The 24,507-nt window shown below is 37.4% G+C and overlaps 1 protein-coding gene across 4 annotated transcripts in view; it reads right to left on the bottom strand.

Moving 5' to 3' along the window:
- Positions 1-903: 903 nt before the first annotated feature.
- The window catches only part of SLC6A15 (solute carrier family 6 member 15), a 51,926-nt gene continuing 28,322 nt past the window's right edge, over positions 904-24,507 (bottom strand). For all 4 annotated transcript variants that reach the window (XM_070507207.1, XM_070507206.1, XM_044747191.2 and 1 more), the window contains 7 exons: positions 18,616-18,726; positions 14,007-14,248; positions 13,715-13,907; positions 12,608-12,800; positions 9,485-9,644; positions 5,178-5,340; positions 904-4,107 (listed from right to left, as the gene is read on the bottom strand). In XM_070507207.1, the coding sequence (XP_070363308.1) occupies positions 3,736-4,107; positions 5,178-5,340; positions 9,485-9,644; positions 12,608-12,800; positions 13,715-13,907; positions 14,007-14,248; positions 18,616-18,726 (1,434 nt within the window). In that variant the 3' untranslated portion in view covers positions 904-3,735. The remainder of the gene's footprint in view (positions 4,108-5,177; positions 5,341-9,484; positions 9,645-12,607; positions 12,801-13,714; positions 13,908-14,006; positions 14,249-18,615; positions 18,727-24,507) is intronic.

The raw sequence follows: 24,507 nt of genomic DNA, 5'->3' as shown, positions 1-24,507 counted from the left end.
AATTTTAAGGTTTACTCAATCTTTTCAGATTGATGTACACTGGGGTATCATGTTCTGCTTTTATGCTTTTTATAAGCATTCCTTTAAAGAACAGTGAAACGACCGATATTAGCAACTCTTTTACTGGCTTTTTCCTAAGAAAATTGTATTCTCAGAAATGTAAATGTCAATATTTTCTAAAGAAACTTTATCTTCCTTACTATGAAACTAAATATACCCTGAAAAGGTGATCGAAGGAAAGAATCACAGCTGGGGTATCACCGTGAATCTACGAGGCAGGGCTCCTTTTCTTTACATGGCACCACATATGGCATTGCAGGGCATCACAGGGCATGTTTCCTGCCACTCGTATAAATCAAGCGTTTTTGTTTTTGTTGTTGCTGCTGCTGGTGGTGGTGGTGGTGTGCATGTGTGTGTGTTTTAACAGTGGTGCTAATAATGACTATGGTGCATTAAAGCAACAGTAGAATCCAAAAGACATTGGATTTAGGACAAGATAATGTCCCAGTCTCTTCTCTTTTTACCTCCACGTGACAGGCATTCTTAACTCAATGTTTTAGGTGGAAATGTATGTCAGAATAACCAGAGGATCAACTAATTTTGGAGTCAGTCATTTGAGGCAAAGTCACATAGGAAACCTTTTACTTCAGTCCTAAGTCCTGAAGGTAAAAACATCCTATACTCAGTAATGGACAGCTTTTGGAAAGTGTTATCTTTAATATTTCCAATAGTTTTCTGGAGTTTTATGGTTTTGCCCTTTTTGTCAAAACTTTATGGCTCAAAAAATTTATGAAAAAATCCACGTAATTGCTATATTTGGCATTGAGTTTATTCATATTCAATCGACATAGGTATGAATATCTTTGAGGAGTGTTCAGGAAACACAGTGACCAGAATAAAATCAACAGGAGAAAGACATTTTACTTTTTAAAGGATTTTTTAAAATGTGAATTCCAACTTCTATCCACCCAAATTATTTTTGTCCCCAGTTTCACAGTTACAGCACCTTCGTTTTCATTCTGTTTGAAGACAATTAGGATTCATATTTCGCTTGTCCTTCTTTTCATCGTCTTCATACCCATGGTTCCTAACCAAGAATACACATTAGAATAAGTTTAAAAAAAAATACTCGTGTCCTGCATCGAATGCCAAAAGGATTCAGATTCAGTAGGTCAGAAATACGTCTTTAAAAGGTCACAAGGGACTCAGACGCATAATTACAGTTAAGAAGCACTACGTCTTGATCTTAAACTTTCTGGGATCACAAACCCATTTGACGATTCAGTGGAAAAAGTAACTTCTGCCTAAAAAAAAATGCACATACACGCAAACACGTGGAAATGCAAATATACTTTCATAAAATTACATCCTAAGATGTCGTTGCACCAAGATATGACTCCTCATCATCATTCTAAAACCTACTAGTGAATACCTTTTTCCTTTCTCCTTTTACTCTACTCTGAACACTCTGTTAGTGCTATAGTGGATAGTGTTATTTGCAATGTAATATTGTGACAAGCTGAAGGCTGGCAGCTCAAGTAAGTATTTGCCACAAATTTTCTTTTTCTTTTTGAGGAAAATTAGTGCTGAGCTAACATCTGTGCCCATCTTCCTCTATTTTATATGTGAGAAGCCTGCCACAGCATGGTTTGATAAGCGGTACGTAGGTCCACAGCCAGGATCCGAACCGGTGAACCCTGGGCCACCAAAGCAGAGCACGCAAACTTAACTGCTACACCACCGGGTCAGCCCCGCCACAAACTTTTTAATATTGTGGCAGCTTACGAAAAAAATATTGCTTCAACACATAAAAAAGCAAAATTTATATTACCTCACCTACCGAAATAAGGAGGCAGATTTTTGAGTCTTCAATATGAAACAGTATCCAAAATAAATTCATTAAAATAAGTAAGATTCAGGAAAGAGAATACTTAATGCTGTCATTTGTGTAATGTGTATACATAGAGCCTCTCCAGAAGTAGACGTCAGAAACCGGCAGTGCCTTCAAGGGTGGGGAATGGGTGGCCAGGAGAAACGTTGGAAGGGAAATTTACACTGAATTGTTATAATTTTTGAGTTCTGCATAATGTGAATATATCGCCTATGCATACGATATTTTTAAATTTTAAAGTGATTCAAAATATATCAGTATATATAATATAAAAAAACTAAAAGTTTTAGTCACCAATGGAATTGCATTTTAAATGCTGTGATGCAGTCTATTAACATATGTCTACGGTAGACCAAGAGTATTCGGCCAAAATAAACCAATGGATATGGTGTGCATACCACCTCCCCCACTTTGCTGCATTATACATTGTTATTTTTAATATATAACTGAGATAGTGGTAGAACAGTTATAAATAAAACCCTTTTAACTAGATGACACTCAGTGGAGTACTTCTGCTTCATCCAATTTCATATATCCAAGAGTGTCATAAAAATCATTGTAATTTTTTGCACTTCAGAGACAGGACTGACCCAGCAAGCAGTCAACTGTACACATGGTTTCGTGGGAGACTCAAAGTATTTTTTCAAGAATTGTGAGACTACATTAGAAGACCATTTAACCATAACACTCTATTTTTCGTTTATCTCTAAAGTGGTGGTTACTCTATTAATCAATATAATCATCCCACTTGGAATATGATGATTAATTATTATGAAATACTAACTGCTGACTGAAATGCAAGATAATCCAGTTCAGGTGATACCAGGAAAATCAATGTGGAAAATAAACATCATTTTTTTTAACTTTGTTTATTTGTAGCTTAAAATGTAATGCCATACAATTTGAACAATCACTTAAAAAAGGATTTATATTTGCATAAAACAGAAGCAAAACAGAAAGATAGGAAATAAAATGCCATCTTGCTTCAAGTTTTCGAATCAGTACTTAGAGTACTAAGTAATATACATCTATATACATTGCAAGTATATTATATAAATATACTATGGGTAATCTTGAAATCACAATAAATATCAAGTAGGTTTTTAGGCACACGGCATAGAAAAATGCAGAATCTGCATAATTCTTGAGAGTGCTGAGTGACTCATTCTTATATGATTTTCACACATATATTTTACACAAAATATACAGGCATCACGCACATGATCCCCAGTCACCTCTGACTCTCAACTTTCATCCCAGCATTAGTGCCTTCTTATGCTTTGATACTATTGCTCTATACAGCTATTACATAAGAAAATATTTTGCGGTTTTCTTCAACTAATTGCCTAAGAAGGTATCAATGCTACCAAAATAAGTACAGCCTATCTACACAGTATATTCATGGAAATGTGCTGAGAGGCACCAACTTACAGAAATGCTCATTCTAACACTGGGAGTTACCCTGAAGGCAAACTGATAAATTTTAAAGTATACCACTTGTGAATTGCCAATACTATTACATCCAGAAATTATTAGAAACTGAGGTAACACCTGTTTTTTAGAGATAAAAATACTTGAAAAAACACCGAAAGTATTTTTAAAAATTCTGACAAACGTGGACCTCAGTCATTGTGAACTTTGTCTGTAACTCTTTCTGCACAAATGTAAACCAAAGAATCCAAAGGAATGCTCTAGTTGAATTTACATACACTGTTAGAATTAAAGATCACAGCCATGGAACACCTGAGATCGCCCTCTGAGAAGTGAAGCCTAACGCTTCTCTGAGTAGAGCCAATGTTCATTGATAAAAATGAACCAAATAAACCCCACTGATTTTCCCCCTGCTACAAGTCAGATTCTGGCATATCCGGCATATCGGCCATCAAGTACCCTATTCCATATCGTCCATTGGGAGCAGTATCCAAAGTTGGTGATCCACTCTGTTTTCGATAAATATTTTTACCAAAATTTGGAGATGACATTTCGCTTGATATCTTTCCATGAATGAGGCTTGCATCATCTCCCTCCAAGTTTACAGGCTCCTTCAGGACCCTTCCTCTCTTATAGGTCACAGATGCTAAATTGCCAGAGCTATCGTCTATAAGGTTGCAGCGACGAATAACGAAGACAACGGGGACGGGGAGTATGGCTAGGACCATCAGAGAGATACAGACAACCATTCCCCATGTTGGATAGCTCAGAAATTCTTCAGATGCCTGTTAAAGCCAAAAGATAATTATTAACAATCTTTCTCTGCAAGCATGTGGAAAAACTTCTATTTGTCTCATATGTGTAAGCCAAGAATCTGGGACTCGCTTTGACTAACAGAATGCCATACAAGTGACATTAAGCAATTTCCTAGGCTAGACCTTAAACGTCTTGCACATACTGCTTCTGTTTCTTAGAATGCTGCCTTGAGTCCATAACGCTTGGAAGAAGCCAAGAATGAAAGATCACATAGAGAGAGCCCAGCTCTCCAACTTTCGTCAAGTGCATGAGTTAGCTCCGGCAAGACGGACGGAAGAATTCTCTAGTCCATCCACAGAACTCTGAGAAATACGAAATCAGCATTGCTTTTAGTCATTAAGGTGGGAGTAGTTTGTTATTAAGCAACAGATACCTACTGCACGTGCTACGTCATCTTTCTAAAATCTGAAAATCTAAATTTTGAAGCACATCTGGCCCCAAGGGATTTGGTAAGGGCTAACAGACTTCTTTATGCCCCAGTCATGAATTTAGTTGTTATTATATAGAATTATTGACCATAGAATAGCTGAAGGTCAGAGGTATCTCTGATAAATAAACGTTCTGATTTTATAACAGCTAATATACGTCTCATGACTGCATTATTATACGGCTAATGCAACTTGACAACAGAAATGGAAATAGTCATTGCTAATATAAAACAGTTATAACAAAACTTTACTTCAATGTTTACTTAAATTATGTCTACATGGCAAACGCATATTTTCATTATTACATAGTATCCAGGATATGATTTAACAAACTTACGTAGGAAAAAATATTTCTAGAGTCAAAGGCCCAATAATTATTGGTTCATCTATAGTGACATGAATAAAGCTACTTTAATAAGAAACAAGTCAGTATTTCTCATGTATTAAAAAAATCCACAATGTATAAAAAAAATCACAAATGTGCGGGGTCAAACAAAACATAAATCTCAAGATCCTTGCATAAAAACAATACCAAAAAAGCAAAAGATGGAAACCTCTAAAATGGCATTTTATGTATATTTTTTATCCACCTTCCTTATTTTGTATTTTACCTTGTCTTCGATCCACGCATTATAGCCAGGAGGACTTAGTCCCATATTCACAACACTAGCTATTAGCAGTGATAACAGCATGAGAGGAGAAATATATTTCCACATGTAGTAGTAATATCTGTTGGGAGCAAATCCCAGCATATCTTTTAGGTCTTCTATAAACCTGAATAAAAAAGAAAATATTTAATTATTTCCCAAGTTAATGTCGCTATATCTTAAAAATGTGCATGATATCACTGGTTCGACAGGGGTTGAGCTATGAATAACCTACGACATTTTATACTGAAACAAAAAGTCATATTGGAAGAGGGCTTATAAGTTAGGAACATTTATAAGTAAACTGGAGCCAGTCAAGCACTGTAATTTTCATTTAGCAAAAGCCCCCTTAACCCAAGCCCTGAAAAGTCTCCTCTTACTGATGACTTTCTGCTCTATGAACACAATATTTGTGATACTTTAAAAATTCCTTCTCTCTCCTTTTTTTATTTAGCAATAATCGATTACTATCATCCAATATCCAGTCAGTGTTTATATTATCTGAACCCTCCCTTCTTTTTGTAGTCCATTTGAATTGAAAGGCCCACACATTGCAACTGATTGGTGTGCTTCTCAAGTCTATTTTTCATCTCTGGGTTCCTCCTACACCTCCTTTTTGTTTCTTCCGATTTTTTGTTGAATCAGCTGGATACTCGGTCCTACAGTTTCCCACAGTCACGGTTTTGCTGATTGTTTCCCCACAGAGTTGCTTCACCAGTGCAGTAACCTGAGGTATGGTCTACACGAAATAAAATTCACCCTTTTCAGGTATATGATGTTAACACCTTCAAAGCACAGCCATGATGTACTAATCTAGAGAGAAATACCTACTGCCCACCCACCAGTCCTTGTACTGACGTTTTGTAGACTTTTTGGTTGTCTAAAGCTAGTTCTCTGGTAGGTTCTTCCAAGAGGGATCATAGTAACTATACTCCCTGATTTCTTGCATGTTTATAATTGTTCGCTTATGGTCATTATACTTGATGTCACTTTGACTGGATTTAAAGTCTGTCTTACATTTTCTTTCCTTGAGAATCGTAAATAAGTCAACCAACATAATATTGTTACAAGAAGTCTGCTGACTTTTTCTCTTATAAATAATTTTGCTTGTTTTGTATTGATTTGTCTGGATGTCCCCAGTTTTTTCTTTGTCTAGAAGTAACATCGTAAACTGTGTTCTGGTGTTGGCCATTATGTCTGTTTTTCCAAGCATATTGTGTGCACTTTCTACATTCAAGTTGTCATTTATTTCACGCGAGTTTCATGAATTATAGTTTTTAGTATCTGTTCTGGCCACTGCTTTCAGAGGTCCTCACTGAACATATGTTGACTCATCTTTGCTTAACTCCTGTTTCTAATCCTTTTCTTAAAACCCTCTTTATTCCTCCTTGGTTTTAAAAAACATTCCTCCTTTCTAGCTTCTATGTCTTGTGGAATTAGCCACTGCATTTATTGTTTTTATGTTCCTTTTAATTTGATCTTCATTTCTGAAGTGTTTCTCTTTTATTCACAATTATTTCCTGAGTTCTACCACCTCTGCTTTCAAATCTTCCTTTTCCCTAATTACCATATTTCTTGACTTTCAAACAACTTATTTATGCTGTTCTTTTGTGGCTTCTATCATTTTTAAAAATTTATTTCAACTCATTTTGAAATAGTTTTCCATCTATTTTGCTTGTGTGCTTTTGTTTTCTGCAGGGATACTATTCTGCTCCTTTCCTCTTTTTTTAAATAAGTTTTCTTAAGACTTGACCACATTTAAGTGAAATGAATTTCCCTGCATTTTAAGATGGAGGGATGGGCACTTCCTCTGTGGGCACAGTGAAGAAAGACTGGGCCCATAATTTCTCAATTCTACCTCCTCTGCTCTCCTCCTCACATTTACCTGGACGTGCTTTTTCCATCGCCCCTACTGTGTTTCTCCTGCTCTATTCAGGTTTTGCTCCCATCATTTTCTCTTCAGTGCAGAATTTTAACTTGGAAAGGAACTCTGGCTTGTTAGCTTCCAGAGTTTTTAGAGATCAGATTGCTCCAGCACTGATGACCTTATTGCATTTTGATCCCTCTGTATTCCTTGAAATGAGGGCAAGGATCCTGTAAAATTTCTCCCCCTTTAGGTCACTGTCTCAGATTGGCCTGCCACACTTTTCAGGGAGGGTTTGGGGATGTGGGAGCTGTCAGAAGCCCAGCTGCGTATCCTCTGCTGTCTCCCCCACAGATGTGATACCACACAGGTCTTGTGGCTGCCAGTGGTTTGTTCTTACCCTCTCATATTTGAATGTTCACAGGAATATCTTTTTGCCAATGTCCATGGGTATTGATTTTGCTATTATAGTCGTTATTTTTCTATTTTTTAAAAAAGAAATCTAGAGAGATACACAAACTACGCCGGCATCACTTTCAGTTTCACAGGCGCCTCCTCATTTTCTTTCATTCATATTTCTTCCTAATTCCTAAATCGCTACGTACCAACATATTTTTTTCCTGCATTTGAATTTGCTGTCTCCAAATTTTACGTTTTGATTGCCTTCTTTCTCTTAACCCTGTCTCTGGAAATGCAGGTAACAGTGGCAGAAGACACAGAGCAGAACTGAGCTCATGAACCTGCTGAAGGTGAACTGAAAAAATGTAAGGTTGCTACAGAAATTTGAAGGAGGGGAAAGTAAGTAAATGAGAGCATTTTAGATGCCAGAATTCTAATCCTGCTCCTAAGACAAAACATGAGCTTTGGAGACCAATATACCTGGTTTCAAATCATAGCTCTGTCATCTTTTAATGTATACCTTAGTCTCCCTGACCTTCATTTTTGGCATTTTTGAAAAATACCTACCTTGGAGGGTTACTGGTAGGCTCACAGACAATGTATGCAGGACACACTGCCTCATGTACAGTAGGAATTTAACACATGCATCTACTAAATAGAAGGATAGTACGATTCCCTCTTTCGTTATAAATATTATTATTTACGAACACTAACTACCAGAGAGACATATTTTCTACCATGCCTAATGTAAATGATGAGCTGTCTAAATGGAAATCTAAATTATGATCTTGTAGATCCACAGATCAGTCCAATAACAATATCAAATTCCAGCACAGTGTAGGTTAGGAGTTGGGGGTAACTTGGTAGGTTTTGAAATTCAGGTCTAAGTTAAAGTCCTGGCTCCACAACGAATATACTGTGCCCTCCTGTTCAAGCAAGGCCACTGTTCCATCTGGGATGTGGGCGATATTAGTTAACACAGAGTATTCTTATGACGACTAAGATTTAATGCATGTCAGACAGCTATTACTACTATTTCTATACAGGACATGATTATTAAATGTAAGCTCCCCTACCCTTCCTTGTCTGGAGCTTTTGACAGTAACAAAAACATTTTCTAAGCTTTGACACAGAGCTCACTCAAATACCACTAATGTTCTTTATGCTGTTTAAGAGGACTCTGGTCTTCATTCAACACACTCATTCCTACTTTACACACACCTCTAATAAGCTTGATGATCTCATGTTAACCAGAGACAACAACCTTAAAAAATATTAGACAAGGCGTCTAGACACTTTTTTCTTCTGAGATTACTCTAATGCTTCACTTCACACCAAGTATATATACTTTTCACATCAAGCAAGTATATAATTCAGAGGCTTAGGCATCTAGTGAATTCGAGTAATGACTTCACATAAATATGAAGTTTGTGTACAGCAAATGCCATATATATCTCAGAGCAGGATATATCATTTCCCAAAACTGGCCTGCTACAGAAGGCATTATGTAGCATAATAAAATAAAATTCCTCCCATAAAACAGGTTAGCAAAGTAGTTAGGAGCATAGGCTTTAGAGTTAAGCAGAAATGGCCATGAATCCCAGGTCTGCCCCTGTCCAGGGAACTATGAGCAAGTCCCTTGGTGTCTCACTTGGCCTGAGTTTTCTCATCTGTGAAATGTAAATAACAAGTACTCCAAACAACAAGGTTCTTGGAACATAGTCAATGCTCAGTAGATCTTAGCAGTTACTATTTGATAACCAGAATTAAATCAAAGGTCCAGAATCCTAGACTGTCTTACCATCTACACAACCTAACCAATCACCTAATAGGGGAATATACTTTAATAAAATTGCGGAATGAAGATGAGCCTACAAAAGATTTGATTTTGTGGCAACAAATTTTTCCCTTTAGACATTTCCCTCCTCTTCTAAGTGAAACAGATATTGACAGTTGGTCATTCCAAAATAGAGATGAAAAATGAAGGCATAAAAGCAAATTTACTTACTTATCTATGCCATAAACAAAGGATACAGCAATATTCTCCAAAATGACTACAATTAGCAGTGGCAGCGTTGCAGAATAATCATCAAACATTGTAACAAAGTAATTTCCAGAGCGTTGCACAAATATCAGGCCAATACAAAATGCCAGAAGACAACAGATCACTGCACAAAAGGAATAAATTAAAAATTAGGCCTTTATTCAGAACCAAGTCTTTTAGACTTCATTATGAATTATTATACTCAAACAATAATTTTGTTTTCACTTTTATAATCTGTCAATGACATAAATAGGCACTACCTTTCCAAGCACAAACAATAAATGAGAAAAAACTGAGAAGATTTTTAAAAGTATAAATCTCCATACCCTTCTGCTCTTTTTACTAATAGCAAAGTGACCTTTTCAGGCAGCAAATGTTCACAGGTTATTTCTACTGCTGATAATGCTTTACAGTTTTGGAAGCTACATTGAATTTTTAAACTTATAATGAGACCAATGTAGCTTATAATAAGGTTGTGATAACATGTATATTATTATATTTGATTGAAATATGGTTATTTTTAAAGCATAACTGAAAAAATCTCATCAGACCTTGCCTTAGCACCAACACAAGTCTAGATCTTGATATTGCCAGAACAGATTCATTGGGAATACAATTATGACAGGGTTGGGCAATCTGATTACCCAAGTAACTAAAAAGAGTCATCTAAAAGGAGTTTCCACAGTAGTATCTAAGAAAGATGTAGAAGGTTGTGACCAGCTACCCTTAATATAAAAACTTAGAGAGATTCCTGGAATCCATATAATATTCTCATATTTTTTGCCAGACTATTTATTCTCTCATGCACGTCAGTAGAGAAGCCTTCAACAATAAAAGAAGCCTGTGCTCTATTTCTCAACCACCTTTCGCAGAGGTGAGAAAAAGTGAAAGACGCAGAACAGGTAACAGCAGTTCAGGAGGGGAGAAAACAGACATCCCTGGGTTCAGTCAGTTCAGGTCCTTAACAAGGTCAATAAGTGTGGGTTAAATTAAGCCACTACCACCATCTCCTAAGCACTGTGCTAGTGGTATGAGTTACATCGTACAGAAATATTATATATAAACACATAATGTAGAAAAGGAAAAGTAACATTCACTTGGAGTCCATCACATACTGAAATGTTTAAATGCTTGTCACAGCACATTGTACTCAGTCTCAGGATGGAAGCAGCAGAGCTTGGATCTGAAGCACGGCCTGTGTCACTTTCACTCTCTCCTAATTACACCATAGTATAAGCTAAACATGAAGTGTATTCTAGGTGCTACAGACGGTAGGTTTTGAGGGAGATGTGAGAGGAAAAGATAGTGAGTGATTCACTTAGCTAAGTCCTATTGTTAGAGAAGACAAAATCACATCTGACAAAGGTGATGGCGGAACATTTCATCAAGGTAAAATATGACTGAAGTATAGGTATGATCCCAGAAGACAGGTATTGGGGGAAGAGCGGGCATTCCCCTTTGCTCTGACCAAATAGGCCAGCCAGTGGGAGTCGGCAGATACTACCTGTGTGTTTTTCCCTCTATGCTGCTGCTTTTCCCTTAATTCTATAAGCCCTCTAACCACAGGAGGGTTTGGATATGGGGCAAAGATAAGGAAAGCAGCAAAGATGACTGTTACGTAGCCTGCATGTCAGGCAGGATATTGATAACCTTAAATGAAACAGAAACTTAAGAAGCAGACTGCCTTTTGTGAGAAGGTAAAGAAGTTTCTCGTCTATATGCAGCTGAGTTCAGGATATCTAGATAGAAATATTTGACAACTGCTGAAATTGTTTTACACACACACACACACTTAGAGCAGTACGTGATAAAGGTATATATTTGAGTTATTTACACATAAATGATCACTAGATCTTTCAGAGCCTTGGGGAGCTTGAGCACTAGTGCCCAGCATTCAAGATATTTTTTTCCAATTTGTGTTTACATCACTTACCAACACTGTTCCCACACTCTGGTCTGGCCGGCTTCCTTATGGTTCCCTTTATCTCTATTTAATATGTTTAGTAAGACTACCCTCTGACCCCTGAGAAGACCCTTTCCCTTTCCAATTCAACTTCCAGCTCTTTTGCTGACAGTTCTGTCATACATTTAGATGACTTTTGTTGCTTCTTAACTCTTATAACACGAAAAGTCTCTATTATGCTATCTATCAGTATATTACGTGGTACAGATCTTATCTACCTAATTTGATTTTAATTATCAGTACTATTATTTTTGCAGAAGAGGCTCTCCTATATCTCTGTGTCTCCTAATTTCTCTGATATCCTTTACATAGCTCAATGCGAGGATGAGATACTGAAAAACTGGTGCTGTAATAACTGCTTGCAGATTGGGCTTATCAACAACCATGAATACTAATAATTGTTTTATTTCTTTCCTACTTAGATATTAACTACTAGTAGGCTACAATTGCTGTTTTATAGGAGAACTGGATTTAGGCTTATCAATTTCAGCTATGCACTTTTTGGAAAAGGAGTATTAGATCTGAGCTCCTTTTTTAAACTTTCTTTGTTTTTTTAAGAATTATTTTTTTAACCAATTGTCAATGTCAGAGTTCTTTTTTTTTTTTTAAAGATTTTATTTTTTTTCCTTTTTCTCCCCAAAGCCCCCTGGTACATAGCTGTATATTCTTCATTGTGGGTCCTTCTAGTTGCGCCATGTGGGACGCTGCCTCAGCGTGGTTTGATGAGCAGTGCCATGTCCGCACCGAGGGTTCGAACCAACGAAACACTGGGCCGCCTGCAGTGGAGCGCGCAAACGTAACCACTCGGCCATGGGGCCAGCCCCCTGAGCTCCTTTTTTAATAATTATTTGACTTGTATACAAAATTATATATGAACATTCTATGACTTTATTCTAGTGCCAGTAATTCATGATAATGACATTATTATTAATAAAGAGAAATAATCATTAACTAATATAATCTATATTAAATCTACCCTCTGCATATTATATAAATAAAATAAATAATACAACTATTATTAATAAAGTGACATTAATAAAACTTTCTTATTTCCATCTCTGATCTCCCACCAAGAGTAAAATAGACTATCAGTTCTATGAAAAGTGAAATACATAAAAACTCACCAGTTAGAATCTCTTTCCTCACTTTGAAAGTATCCACAATAGGCGTGATGATCCCTTCAATGGTTCCAAACATGCTGCCAAGTCCGAGATTGACCAGCATGAGGAAGAACATCACTGACCAGAAGGGAGATGCAGGGAAATGTGTCATCGCTTCTGTAAAGGCAATAAAAGCCAGACCAGTCCCCTGGACAGCCTAAAAAATACACAAAATAGCAACATCAGTACAGAGAAATATTAAGAGATGAGAATATACATCAGTTACAAAGGGGAGGGGAAACTCTTAGTAATAAACATGGAAATAAACTACTGGAAATAAACATGCTGGTACCATGCTGTCTCCTAAGAAACTGTGCCTCTAAACAAACTTCAAGTTGATACTGTTATCTCAAAAGACAACAGGTAGACTAGAATTAAAAAAAACAAAAACACAACTTTTAAGGGTTAGTTAGTCATTAAATCTTTCCTTATAGAATTCAAGATTTATATATTAATGATGACTTCATCCATTATTTCCTGCACATGATTCTTTATGGTTAGTCTCAAGCGTAGTTAGCTCTCTTAAAGTAAGTGATTAATGGCTAATTTCTCCATTATATTTTCCTTTTTGGCAACACAGGGAGAGGGTGACAACCAAAACAAGAATATTTATCAATGTTCACCTATTTCATGTTTATTAAAATATATGACAGTGGCTAAGAAAAAGGACTTAATCATGACTTCTTGAATACAGTTATTAAAATGGCCAAATATCATCCATGCATCAAAAGATTCATGCAATATGGAAATCATAGTCATAATTCAATTTTTGTAGTGAATATTATACCAGGAAAGGTATCAGACTAATGTCATTTTCTCTGATGAAAATCACTTAAAATTTATATTCATATTTTTAATCATTGTGATTTAATCAATGAAATTGTTTTTTAAAGTAAAAGCAAACCTTTATGATTTAAGAAAGTATGTTCTTGGAAATAAAGAATATGAATTTTGAACGAGCATAATCTTCTACAGGCATTTCAAAGGTTATTTTCCTAAAAGGAATCTTCTGGAAAACGCATATTTTAAGTGAATGATGATTATTTTATTGCTTAAACACAGCCTACTAACTTTATTTAGCTCATCTTCAATTTGACAGGAATTGAGATGAAGAGCGGGAAACTCCCCTTCTTTCACTTTTTGAACGATGTCATAAACTAAATGATAATCTTCTGCAGTAACAGCTGAAAAGTTGATATGATGGGGGATAATATCGTGACTAAGGTTGCCCATTTTCAGAAATTTTATGATCATTTCCGAATTTCTGAAAAACAGAATAACATATTAATGAACACATGCATTTAGGGGGTACTTTTTCTATATAATTATGCCATCAAAAGCTAAAGGAAATTGATATCCATACTCTGCAATGCATTTCTCATTTATGACACTGGCTTTGAAGCCCAGAACTGCAAACACCACCAATGTTGCCAGGACAGAAGTAAAAAAATTGATGAAGGACACCAGGACAGCATCAAAGTGGCAGTTGTTGTCTCTCTTGTTGTAGCTTGAAAAGGCAATGACGCCACCAAATCCCAGCCCTAAGGCGAAGAACACCTGGGTAGCCGCTTCTCTCCAGACCTTCGGCTCCAGCATCATTTCCAGCTGTTGAAAATTAAACATAATAGAAGTCGATTGCAAAATAATAGTTCAGAATAATCTACATGCAATTAGTTCTATTGTTTAAATATATCATAATGATATCTATGTACACAAAGCTTATTTAAATCAGGGGGACAATGTGTTCTTAAGGAGAAATAACAAACTTTTCATTTAGGAATGAAACAAGGAATATGACTAAGAAATACTATAGACTATCAAGACTTTAGATGGAGTTTTACTTACATGGAGATTTTCTACTTCTATGGGAATTTTAAATATCTTTAAGACAAATCGTCAAAGGATTATTTGAAAGAGAAATTAACTATCTTCAATTATTTCCCATGTCTTTTTCTTTCCAAAGCAAAATAAATCAATTATCAATAAAAGTTAAATAGTTGCTTAACAAATATCTTAAGTTTTGTGTTTTCTGGCGAAATCTAATAGTCAAAGTAGGGGCCGGCTCCGTGGCCGAGTGGTTAAGTTCGCGTGTTCCGCAGCGGCGGCCCAGGGTTCGGATCCTGGGCACGAACATGGCGCCGCTCGTCGGGGCACGTTGAGGTGGCGTCCCACATCCCACAACTAGAAGGACCTGCAACTAAGATATACAACTGTGTACAGGCGGGGTTTGGGGAGATAAAGCAGAAAAAAAAATAAATAAAGATTGGCAACAGTTGTTAGCCCAGGTGCCAATCTTAAGAGAAAAAAAAATAATAGTCAAAGTAGATAATAATTGTAAGCTTGGTAGAGTTGAACTATTTGTACTTTGCATATTCATGTATATATCATTCATTCATTCTATAGTTTCCTGAAAGCCTTTTCTTTGAAAATTGAAGAAATTCAACCATGTCATTTCTAAGACCCTTTCAGATCCAAAGTTCTAAAGTTCTGAATCTGTGCTGAACACGTGTTTCAAGTAGCTCTACTTTACTTCTTAGACAATTAGCACTGTATTGTATACAACCAAATCTTTTAAATGGGACAATTAATATTAGCCATATCTGACACAGACCTCAATAAACAGTCAAGTTTGATTTCAGTAACAGGAGTGTTTAAATTGGTATTTTATCTCTTTTTTACTATTACAATGAAATTGCCTTTATTGGGAGCTATGTCAAATACAGTAAGGAATGAGTTCCACAGCAAGTTTCAGATCCTGGTTCTGCCATTTAATAACCTAAAAGCAGTGCAGCCTGGGATAAGCGGCCCCACTTGCAAGATGGGAGTGACAAGACATGGACCACTTACCACGTCGCCTACCACGCTCCAAGTGCTCGGGAATTGCTAACATGTATGGATCAAAGTTGTAGGCACACTGATAAGCATTTTATATGGATTATCTAATTTAATCTTCACTACAATCTGTGAAATTGTTGCTACTGTTATGTGAATTTTAGAAAGGTTAAGTAACCTGACTGAGGTTACAGAAGTTCTGGGGTGGAGCTGAAATATGAACACAAGTTAATTCCAAAATGCATCCTCTCTCAAATATTAGGCTTTCTTGTTCAACGAATTTTAGTGATTATTATTAAAATATATTAAATATTCTCATGGAACATAATCATGATTATATTTATAACTTACAAATAACTAAGATATGCATACTGTTTATTGACCATTGCTACATTACCATTCTGTGGTTAATACTGATCTACTACAAAACACTCAGCTGTCTTTCTCTACTGTACCCACTAGATGGCAGGCAACACCTATTTACCAAAGACATTCGTCAGCTAACTCCCAATTCAGGAACAAAATCTCCATTTACTGTTTGGGGAATATTTCAAGTGCTTAGGTACTTCCTCTGTCTTACATAAACAATGTAAACTAAAAAGCAATTGACAACTTCTTATCATTACTGTATTAACTCTCACATCCTACAGTGACACAAAATCTTATCAACAGTCAAAAAAAAAAGCGAGCTGAACTATACTAATAGTGATCCCTAGTGATGTGGGGTCAGTGAGCTGAGGAGTCGAAAGAAAGATTTCTTGGACTCTCAAGATCTGGCAGTAGTGCTCTTTTATTTAGAGAATAGTGTGGAATAGCATGGGGACAGGACCCATGGGTAGGCAGAGCTGGTGCCTGCATGCTGCTGCTGACATGGGGACAGGACCCATGGGCAGTCAGAGCTGCTGCTGGCATGGGGAGCTGCTGCTGCTGCTGCCGCCTCTGCTGCAAACATGGGTGGAGAGTAAGGCTAAATTTAAGGCATAGGTATGTGAGTTATCTCTTTACAAGACAAAGGAAAGAATATGTAAAAAAGTTAAAATGGTATCAGTGCCAGTAGGGTCCGGCCATTGGGCGGTCCCACAACTTTTAGATAAGAATCAAACCGGATTGAGTAAATGGCAGAAATCACCGCTTAAATATTATCTTCAGCTAATGACAAAGGAGGATTTGGGGGGGGGGGGGGTCAGTTACATGAGATTGCCAGACAGTAAACAACTTGAGTTCTTGCCTTTGGCATTGATTAAGAGTTTCTAGAGATAAGGCCATCCCCCTTCTTCCTGGCACAGAGAGGAGGCATCTTTACAGATAGAGGTTTCCCTTACAAATGTAAATGTTTCCCAACAAAGGGCAAGCAAATTCCACTCCTCGGAGCCTGCTTCTCATCTGCAGGTTTAAAATTAACCAGCCTAAAATCCTCGTCACCTAGTACAGGTTTAAAACATTAATAACGGTGCAGTTTTAAATACGGGGCCATGTAAAAGTGTCATATCAAAGTATGTAAATTCTAAAATATCTATTTAAACCAAATATTTAGAATTATGTCACAAGCAATTGCTAACTTAGAAACAGGTAACATTCCAGAAATTCACATCAAAGCAAGTTGTTTTAAACTCAGAAAACTTGGGGCCGGCCCGGTGGCACAGCGGTTAAGTTCGCACATTCCGCTTTGATTGGCTTGGGGTTTGCCGGTTTGGATCCCGGGTGCGGACATGGCACCGTTTGGCACACCATGCTGTGGTACGCATCCCACATATAAAGCAGAGGAAGATGGGCATGGATGTTAGCTCAGGGCTAGTCTTCCTCAGCAAAAAAACAGAGGAGGATTGGCAGCAGTTAGCTCAGGGCTAATCTTCCTCAAAAAATAAATAAATAAATAAACTCAGAAAACTTTTCTTTCAATATTACAAATATAAATATTTTGGGTCATTAAGTATGGCCCATTTGAAGCTGATTTAAATTACAATATAGCTGAAATTTATAAACCTCAACTAGTTATCCACTGAGGAGTTCCAACAACTCTAAATGTTGGACTTTTGAACTATTCAAGAAAACCAGATACCAATGTCAGCATTTTGTTGCTAAAGAACGAACACCAAGTTGGAACCAGACACCTAAAGAACACAGCCTCTTTTACACAGGATCAAGGCAGCTGCCGGTGTGACGAAGAATTCCAGGAAAGCTAATATCTTCTGCCCAAATCTCAACATGACCTGGCTGCACATTCAGATAACTTCTCATTTCTGAACTAATTTTGAAATTGCATCTTTATAACTCAGTGTCTGCCTATGATAGTGTTAGCAAACTAATAGTGAGGTGCAACTTCATTTTGGTGACCAAAATATATATATAGCTCAAAACTTGTTTTCATTTCCTGTAAAATCAATATAACAAGTCCACGAGTAATGATGAATCGGGTTCAATGGGTCCAGTGTTGAGTTCAGCTCTAAGCTGAATGGCAGAGCATAAGGTCTGAGCTTTTATGTGCCTATGAAGAATTTTCCTAAAATGTATATGCATCTACAAAAGTTACAGAACTTCCCAAACTCAGAACTATAAATATTCTCCCAGAAGGTACAAAATCTCCAAACAAACAAACAAAAAACAAGAAAGCATTGATTTCTTCTGAGACAGGATCTAGAGCATAGCAGGGTTCTTAACCTGAGTCCATGGATTTTAAGTGATCTGTCAACCTCCTGAAACACGAAGCAAATTAATATGTTGATTATTTTTTCTGGTAAGAAGATCCTACTATTGGTTTTATCAAAGGGGTCCATGATACAAAAATGTTAAGAACTCCTGAAATAGAGGAGGAAGAAGAGTAAATAGAGATTGAAAAGTTCTAGAATTTATCCGTGTAAAAATTAGAAATTAATTGACTATAAAAGAGGAATTTTTGAAGCTTAAATAGTGATAGTCTTACTCTAGAACTAAAATGGAATTTAAATTGGAGCTGGATGGATATAATTATAGATATACAAAGGCTCTAGTTTTCCTAGGCTGGTTAACATAACAGCTGTAATTTAAAAGTCTAATGTACATGTGTTAGAATAATTATCCCTTAAATCTAACTATGGGAATATTTTAACAATAAACGGAATACTTTCATGGTAATAAACCTTAACCAGAAGTACAGTACACACCTTAGGGGTGAACATGTGGCGGATGCCCTCAGTTGAGCCGTTTAACAGGAGCGCTCTGATGAGGAAGCAGAGAAGTACGACATATGGAAACAGAGAACTGAAATACATGATCTGCAAAGAAAGAAAAATAAAAATAGGTGAGATACACTAACTACAGTCTTTTTTATAGTTAAGATTATGTGTTCTGTTCTGTACTTTGACAGTTACTGTTTTTATAGTATGATTAATAACACTATCAATAAGTTGTATAGCCATCTTACTAGAATGGCTTATTAGTCTTGATTCAACATAACCTATTTAAGATCCTATTTGAGATATACAGAAAAATAAGAAATCTTCCTGGTTTAATCTCCTTTAAAATAGTCCATAGATATAGAGTAACTTGAAATAGTGCTAATTCCTTATAGTTCATAAAATAAGCAATATTTAAGAGAAATGAGTGGTCACTGACTCCCTAACAAATTTCTACTTTCATTATTGTAGGCAGAAGGAAAAGAAAAGGCTTTTTTTCCCATTAACGTAAGTTCCACTAAGATTCTGTAAAGCTTCTGGAGTAGAGAGTGGTCCCTATGTTGTCTCCTACAGAACCTCAACAGTTAACCACGTAAAGGTTTTACTTTCTTCTTCAGCATTTTCACCATTAAAGTTAAGCAAATGTTTATCATAGGAAAAGAATTGTCCTAACTAGACATTTTGACATCTCCACGTGGAAGCCCTGTGGGTCTCTAAGACTTTTCAGGTCCCCAAGGGAACTTCTGAATTTCCCCTAAAGCAGTCCCCACCCATCTCTAAGTAAATGGCCCCACCAACCATCCAGCGGCTAAAGTCAAACGTCCAGAAGTAGTCGTGCACTATTTGTAACATTCTCCTAACTGGTTTCCAGGTTAACCAGAGATAACTTGGGTTATCTCATTCCCTGCTTAACACACTCCAGGGATTTCTAAAACACTTGGAACAAAACTTGAATTCCTCCTTCTCACCTGCAAAGCCTTACGCTGGAGCCCTACCTGCCTGCCCCAGCACTCTTCCCCGGGCTGAGCTCTGGCCCAGCAGGCCCCTGCTGGCTGTGGGCAGACCAAGCTCTTCAGCTTCAGGGCCAGAGCAGGGTTGGGCCCTCAGTCTGAGGCGCTCGTCTCCCTCCTCTGAGCATGACTCGCTTCTCTCTGTCATTTACATCTCATCTTCACCTTCTCCAGGAAATCTTCCCAGACCACCCAAAATAAGGCTACACTTTTTTCCATCCGATATCCCCCATCTGCCCTCCCCTGTGCTCTATGAACCCTCCATATTATCTTGTTTTGGTTTTTTTGACGGGACTCAGCACTGTCAAAATTATGTTATTTATACATTTACTTACTAATTTCCAGTCTCCCCTTTGTTGTTAGTGCCATCCAGTCAATTCTGACTCCTAGGAAGCCTGCGTAGAGCAGAGCAGAACCCTCCCCAGTCTTTTTGCGCCATCCTCTCCCCTTCTAGCACTGTATCAGACAGCGCTCCGCGGTTATTCACAGGGTTTTCATGACCAATTTTTTCGGAAGGGGATGGCTAGGTCCTTCTTCCTAGTCTGCCTTAGTCTAGAAGCTCTGCTGAAATCTGTCCACCATGAGTGACCCTGCTGGTATTTGAAATACCAGTAGCATAGCTTTCAGCATCACAGTGACATGCAGCCGCCACAGTATGACAACCACCAGAGGGACGGTGTGGTTCCCTGACCAGGAAACCAACCCAGTGAGAGCACCAAATCTTAACCACTAGACCACCACCAGTCTCCCCTACTGCAATACAAGCTTAGCAAGGGCTAGGGCCTTTTCCCTTCTATTGGCTACCATATCCCAAACACATAACACAGGTGCTGGTACATAGTGGGCATATGATATGTGTTTGGGGAAGGGAGGAATGGAGGGTGGGAAGAATGGAGGAAAAATTGTCATAGCAGAGGATGGCTCAGGGCATGTAAGAGAGATTGAACTCAATAAGCACTATAAACAAACAATGTAAGTCGACATCATAATCTGCTTTTCTTCTATAGTTCTATCCACTTAGATTTAAACACATGTGGAACACCCTAAGAAAAAAATTAATATTACAAATAAAATCTCAACATACTTAGGAATCCATATAAAAATAAAAATAATCATTTTATTCAGTTATAATAGAACTTAATTTTTCAATCATTTCAACCTGGTTTAATTCCTTGATTACTTCCATTCACCCACATTTCTTTTTATCAGAGTGCCTTCACAGTACTTTTTTGTTCATTCTTCTTGCCTACTTTTAGCATTCTTTAAATTTGTTAGCTTACTATGTATCTAGTTAAGTAGCCTGATCTCACCTGAATTAAAGCTATCCCTTTTACGATTCTTCTTCACAAATCTTGAGGCTAGCCAGAGGCATGGATTCGCTTCTGCACAGCACCTTATCTTTTTGTTTTTTTAAACAGAACTCCAATTTGCTGCCTTATACGTGACTTAAATGACTCCATTAATCCCATTTATTTAAAACTGAAAATGAAGGCTACACACTGAACTAGGCTGGAAAGGTCGATAGAATTTTTCCAATAAATTTACTCAGTATGTTTTAAATATAGTTGCAAATTAGAGACTAAGGGAAGAACTGATTCTTTCTGGACTTGTATTTATCCAGGCTCAACAACTCCAAACACACCCTTAATAAGTCCCTCTTTCCCACGTGCCATAACCAACTGGTCAACAAGACCAAGTGATTCCATCACAGAAATCTGACGTCTGTCCCTTCGTTTCCATCCTCAATGACGTGTGACCTTCCACTTTTATGACAGGTCCCTGCTCACCTGGCCTCCAGATTCTCCCTGCCAGCTCTCCCCTTCATCCCTGAAATCCACCATCCACATTACTTTCCAAACCAAAGAGCTGATGGTATCAATGAACTGCCAAACACCCTCCGATATCCCACACCATTTATCAGGTAACAGCCGCTGTGACCAGTGTCCACAGATCCTTCAGGATCTGCTATTCACTCGCATTTCAAGTTTCATCTCCGAAGAGCTGCACAGATTGTATGTAAAAGTCACACAGGGGTACTCAGCAGTCGTTGGGCTTTGCACATCCAGTGTTCTCTCTCTGAACTTTCTGGTGAACTGCTTCAAACATCAAACTCTAGCCCAAAAGCTACCTCCTCTGTGAAGCTTTCCCCCAAACCCATGTGAATTTCAGTGGCTGCCTCTGCTATCATGCACTTTATGTGCCTCTACTACCGCACTTATTCTGCTAATTATCTGTCCACCGATTAAATTATGGGTTCCATGAGGACAAAACTGTGGCCTGTTCATCTTTGCATATCCATCAGCACCTGACATATAGTAGATACTCAAAAATATTGTACATTAAGAGAGAATTTATAGGAAGTTAAATTGTCCTTTCTGCATACATTCCCTAAAAAAAAAATCAACTTATCTTTATTCTGCAGTACTTTTTAAATCATATACTGATATACGACTGGACTCATTTCAATTTTCATTTATTAATTTAACACGTTTTGAGTTCTGAAAGATATTGATCTGGATTCAGTGATACAAGACTCTAGCATAGCTTCCTAAAAGAGAACAGGAAAATTTCACGTTCATTATAACAAAGAGAAAAATAACAGTCAAGATTTTAAACATTCCAGTAGGGTTAAGTAGGTCATGTCTGAATTTTCTTGTTCTGTGAGCAGGTAAAAGGGCAAAATATTTAATTATTAAATTATGAAATTGAAAGATGTATCTTAAGTCAGCACTTTTACAGACACACCCGTATTGTGTTTTTAAACACAAATTCTTTACATTTAATCAAATGAGTCTGATCTTATTATACCAACACAGTCAGCTGCACAATATTATTAAAAATAGGCTAAATTCTACCTAACTACATGCAAATTGTTACACATTCTCCTTACCGTACTTTATGTTATGCATCACTACCTGAAATTATTTTGCCAATTTTATTGTCTGCCTCTGCCACTAGAATGACATTCCATGAGGACAGGCATTTTGCCTGCCTGGTTCATTGCTGTATCTCCAGACGAAATATGTGTTAAATGAACAGATGAATGATCCTTACATTGTCCAAGAAGTACACATTTTTAAGAACTGGGAAACAACACAATGAAATATGTTTCTTTGTCTGATTTTAAGACTCCTGGGTCTCGACAGCTGAAATGCCTTCACAGCAAGTACATGCAGTAAGAGATTAGTTTATCAATCAAAATGTTGTATAAAAACATTTTTATTCTACTCAAGTACTGAAGAACAGAAAACATGAAATCAGTGAGTTATTTCTTTTTACATATTAAAATGTTTACTATAAACACACCTTCTCTTTGAGGACTTCAGAGCCTAGTTCTAGCTCTGCCACTTATCAGTTGTTTAATTCTGGCCAATTCTTTATTGTATCTAAGCTTCTTAACCTTGTAGTAAAATGGGGATAAAAACACAAATCATCTGGCTGACACAAAGATTAAACAAGCTAATGTAGGCAAAGAAAAGAACTTAGAACAGTAGTAGTAACTATGGCAAAGCAGTACTAGTAGAAAATATTACCTTAGGGTCAGAAGAAAGCTTAGAGCTTCTCCTTTCTATCCTGCTTTTTTGGGGCAGGCATCCCCTTAATAGAGGCTGTAACAAAGGGACATGCAACCTCTGACACCTCCAGTGATGCTGCACTGGGACAACTAAGGTACCAGGCCTCATGGCTGAAAGGTCTTCCTTTCTTTGAAGATGTACCACCACTCTGCCAATCTCCATAATCCCCAATATTGGATCATAGTTCTGCTCTCTGTGGCCACACAGAATGAGCCTGATTCTTCTTCTTTTTTTTTTTTTAAGATTTTATTTTTTTCCTTTTTCTCCCCAAAGCCCCCCGGTACGTAGTTGTATATTCTTCGTTGTGGGTCCCTCTAGTTGTGGCACGTGGGATGCCGCCTCAGCATGGCCCAATGAGCAGCACCACGTCCGCACCCAGGATTCGAACCAACGAAACACTGGGCCGCCTGGAGCAGAGCGCGCGAACTCAACCACTCGCCCACGGGGCCAGCCCCCAAGCCTGATTCTTCTTTTGATTCAACTATTTGAAGATTGTGATCACAGGGCTGAGATTTCTCTTCTCCATAATAAAGGAGGAAGTAAAGATTTCAGAGAACTCCAGTACTGCAGGCACAGTCCAGTGAGGTGTGTCTACCTGGCCCAAGGAGAATGACACTGTCAGACTCCTCTTTTAATTCACGCAGTTTCTAATTAGCATTTTGTGTGGTGTGTGTGTCTGTGTGTATGTTTGTATGTTTGGCCACACATATCACAAGCTGACTCATACTCTTCTTTTAGCTACTACATCCTCTAATCTAAGTCATTTTTTTCATATACTACCCTTAAACCATGGTTCTCTATTCTCTACTTGTGTGATTGTTCATTTGGAGGCTGCTTTGGAAGACAAACATAGAGCTTTCCATTCAATCCTAACAAATTTCTTCTTCTTATATTTAGATCATTGTTTCAGACAAAGAGACTGTGACAATTTAGATTTCCATCCCTTTGCTCACATTACTTACAGCTTTCTCCCCATCCACACCTACTGAATTCTTCCTTCAAATTCTGACCAAAAGCCATTCTCCCTGAAGCCTTCTTATAGAAATAATAAACTGTACGTACTAACACATTGTATTACATTTTGTAAGATAAAGTTATATTACATGACATTAGAAAAATATCCCAAATCCTGTGATAAGAAAAGGATGAATATTTCTTTAAATGATAAGACACATACTCAGACTAAGAAGAAACAAAATGTGGCAGTAACAATGGAGCACGGGGAGTTTTGGACTTCTCTGGCTGACCACAGTTGGTACCCTTTCTACCAAATGACATTTTCTTAGCATGCTTGT

The sequence above is a fragment of the Equus asinus genome, chromosome 4 (assembly GCF_041296235.1).
Source record: "Equus asinus isolate D_3611 breed Donkey chromosome 4, EquAss-T2T_v2, whole genome shotgun sequence".
Taxonomy (NCBI): domain Eukaryota; kingdom Metazoa; phylum Chordata; class Mammalia; order Perissodactyla; family Equidae; genus Equus; species Equus asinus.
This window is presented reverse-complemented; position numbering and strand designations above follow the sequence as displayed.